A 1,879-nucleotide genomic window follows, 5' to 3' on the forward strand; every position below is an offset into this window, starting at 1 on the left:
ATTTTAATAAATGGCAAATTAAAAAGGCATGAACATTTTTTGTATCAAAAAAATATCGAACTGTGACACCAAAGTATCGAACCGAAACGTGAATTTTGTGTATCATTGCACCCCTAATGTTTACCTGTGCAGGGATGTAACTTGATCCTGTGAGTATCTCGCCAGAGTCAACAGATAAAGGCTTCAGTTGCTGCAGGGGAAGCCCTGCCTGGATCTTACTCTTCATCTCATTATAGTCCAACTCCAGTTTTTGGAGAGCACGTATAATGTTTGAAGGAGGATTCTTTGCCCTACAGTGAGATTCAGGACAAAAACTCTTGTCTCAGACAGAGGCTTATAGGCTCAGACACGTATTGTAACTTGGTGCATACTTACACTAGGGTGAGCTGGTTTCCCTCAGTAGAGGTGTAGTATAGTCTCCAGCAGTGCTGTCTGCATATGCTGTACTGCAGTGCCAGGAGGGCTAGCTCTGCTTGCTGAGCACGGTCCATACACTCACACTCTTTTCTCAACTTGCCGCCAACACTAGGGGGGGTACATACACACACATTATACTATACAGATCATGCATAAACAGGTCATGCGTGCGTATACTTCACCTTTTTGTTTTCTCTTTCCCTTCCTGTGTTTTCTTCAGTTTGAGAAATTCCTGAAATATTAATAGACCATTTAAAAATGTTTTGCTGGAGCTTCTATGAATGACAGCTGTTTGGGTTCCAATCTTACCTTGGCGATATAGTCCAGATCTGCCATGTGCACTTCAGTGTTAATGTGTTTGTCAGCTGTTTCCAGGTCCTCAGTTTGAGTAAAGACTGACAGGCACTGCACCACCTCAGTGCCAATCATCGCATCACAGGTGGGGACGCAGGGCATAGGGGAGGTGTGCTTATCTACACTTTTTACCTTGGTGGCAGACTCATATGACCTCAAGGTCTCAGTGCTGGCTTCTGCTGTAACATCATTAGTGGTGACTGGACACGAGTGACCGCTCCAGTTTTGTTCTTTCAGACTGTCATTAGCCAGACAGACAAGGATGCTCTTATCATCCTCCATGAGGCTATGAAAGGTGTCGCTTTGATCTTCAAAGGTTAAGAGAGTTGATTGCAGTATGGTCAGTACCATGCATATCCTCATCTCTGCATATATGTTTTGTGGTGTTTTCTTCAGCTTGGCACAGAGGAAACTTACCCTGTTCTGGCTCCACTGCCTGCATAATGCTTCCATCAGTGTACTCTGGATCAATCATCTGAATCCTGTCAGTACTGCTGGAGTCTAGGAGAGACTCTTTGGTAGCCATTGGCCATTCTGACCTGTAACATCAAATAATGTTACTCATTACTCTCAGCCTAACAGGTAGTGCTGTTATAGAAACCAAGTTTTTGTAAATATAATTAGAGTGGTGTAAGAGTGTTTGGTCTATGGAAATTGCATTTTGTGTTTACTTGGGTTACTTTGGTCTAATATCTAATATTTGTTTGATGATTTCAAATATTTAAGTTTGACAAACACAAATAACAGAAAATCAGGAAGGGGGCAACATATGCACGACATTGAATATGCTGCAGATTTAGGTAACTTTAAATATTTTTTACATTTCTTTCCGATGTCTAAAATAAATTCATTCACTCTGTAGTTGGGGATAATTTAAATCCACAGTTGGTTTAAAGTAGATGTCCGTAGACAGACAGGCGCACCAAAGCTGAAGTCAAAAAGCTGGACACTGTCAGCAGCAACATGGATTTTAGACATGCAACACACATCCTGTGGGCCCACCATCCGCCAGAGGCGGCGTAGGGGTCCGGTGCAAGGTGCTTCAGGTCACTGTCAAGGGCAGGTCCCTTGCAATTTGATTACTCAAGCTGGCCATGGGAAAAGGGAA

At 42.8% G+C, this 1,879-nt stretch overlaps 1 protein-coding gene across 1 annotated transcript in view; it reads right to left on the reverse strand.

Annotated features, from left to right (window-relative positions):
- The window catches only part of LOC102201707 (uncharacterized), a gene marked incomplete at its 3' end in the record, with an annotated part of 5,162 nt that overhangs the window by 1,068 nt on the left and 2,215 nt on the right, over nt 1-1,879 (reverse strand). The window contains exons 3-7 of the mRNA XM_005755654.1: nt 1,189-1,310; nt 727-1,079; nt 600-649; nt 376-525; nt 125-290 (exon numbers count right to left, since the gene is read on the reverse strand). Coding sequence (XP_005755711.1) covers nt 125-290; nt 376-525; nt 600-649; nt 727-1,079; nt 1,189-1,310 — 841 coding nt within the window. The remainder of the gene's footprint in view (nt 1-124; nt 291-375; nt 526-599; nt 650-726; nt 1,080-1,188; nt 1,311-1,879) is intronic.

Source organism: Pundamilia nyererei, unplaced genomic scaffold (assembly GCF_000239375.1).
Source record: "Pundamilia nyererei isolate P.nyererei 1_Seehausen unplaced genomic scaffold, PunNye1.0 scaffold02391, whole genome shotgun sequence".
Classification (NCBI taxonomy): Eukaryota; Metazoa; Chordata; class Actinopteri; order Cichliformes; family Cichlidae; genus Pundamilia; species Pundamilia nyererei.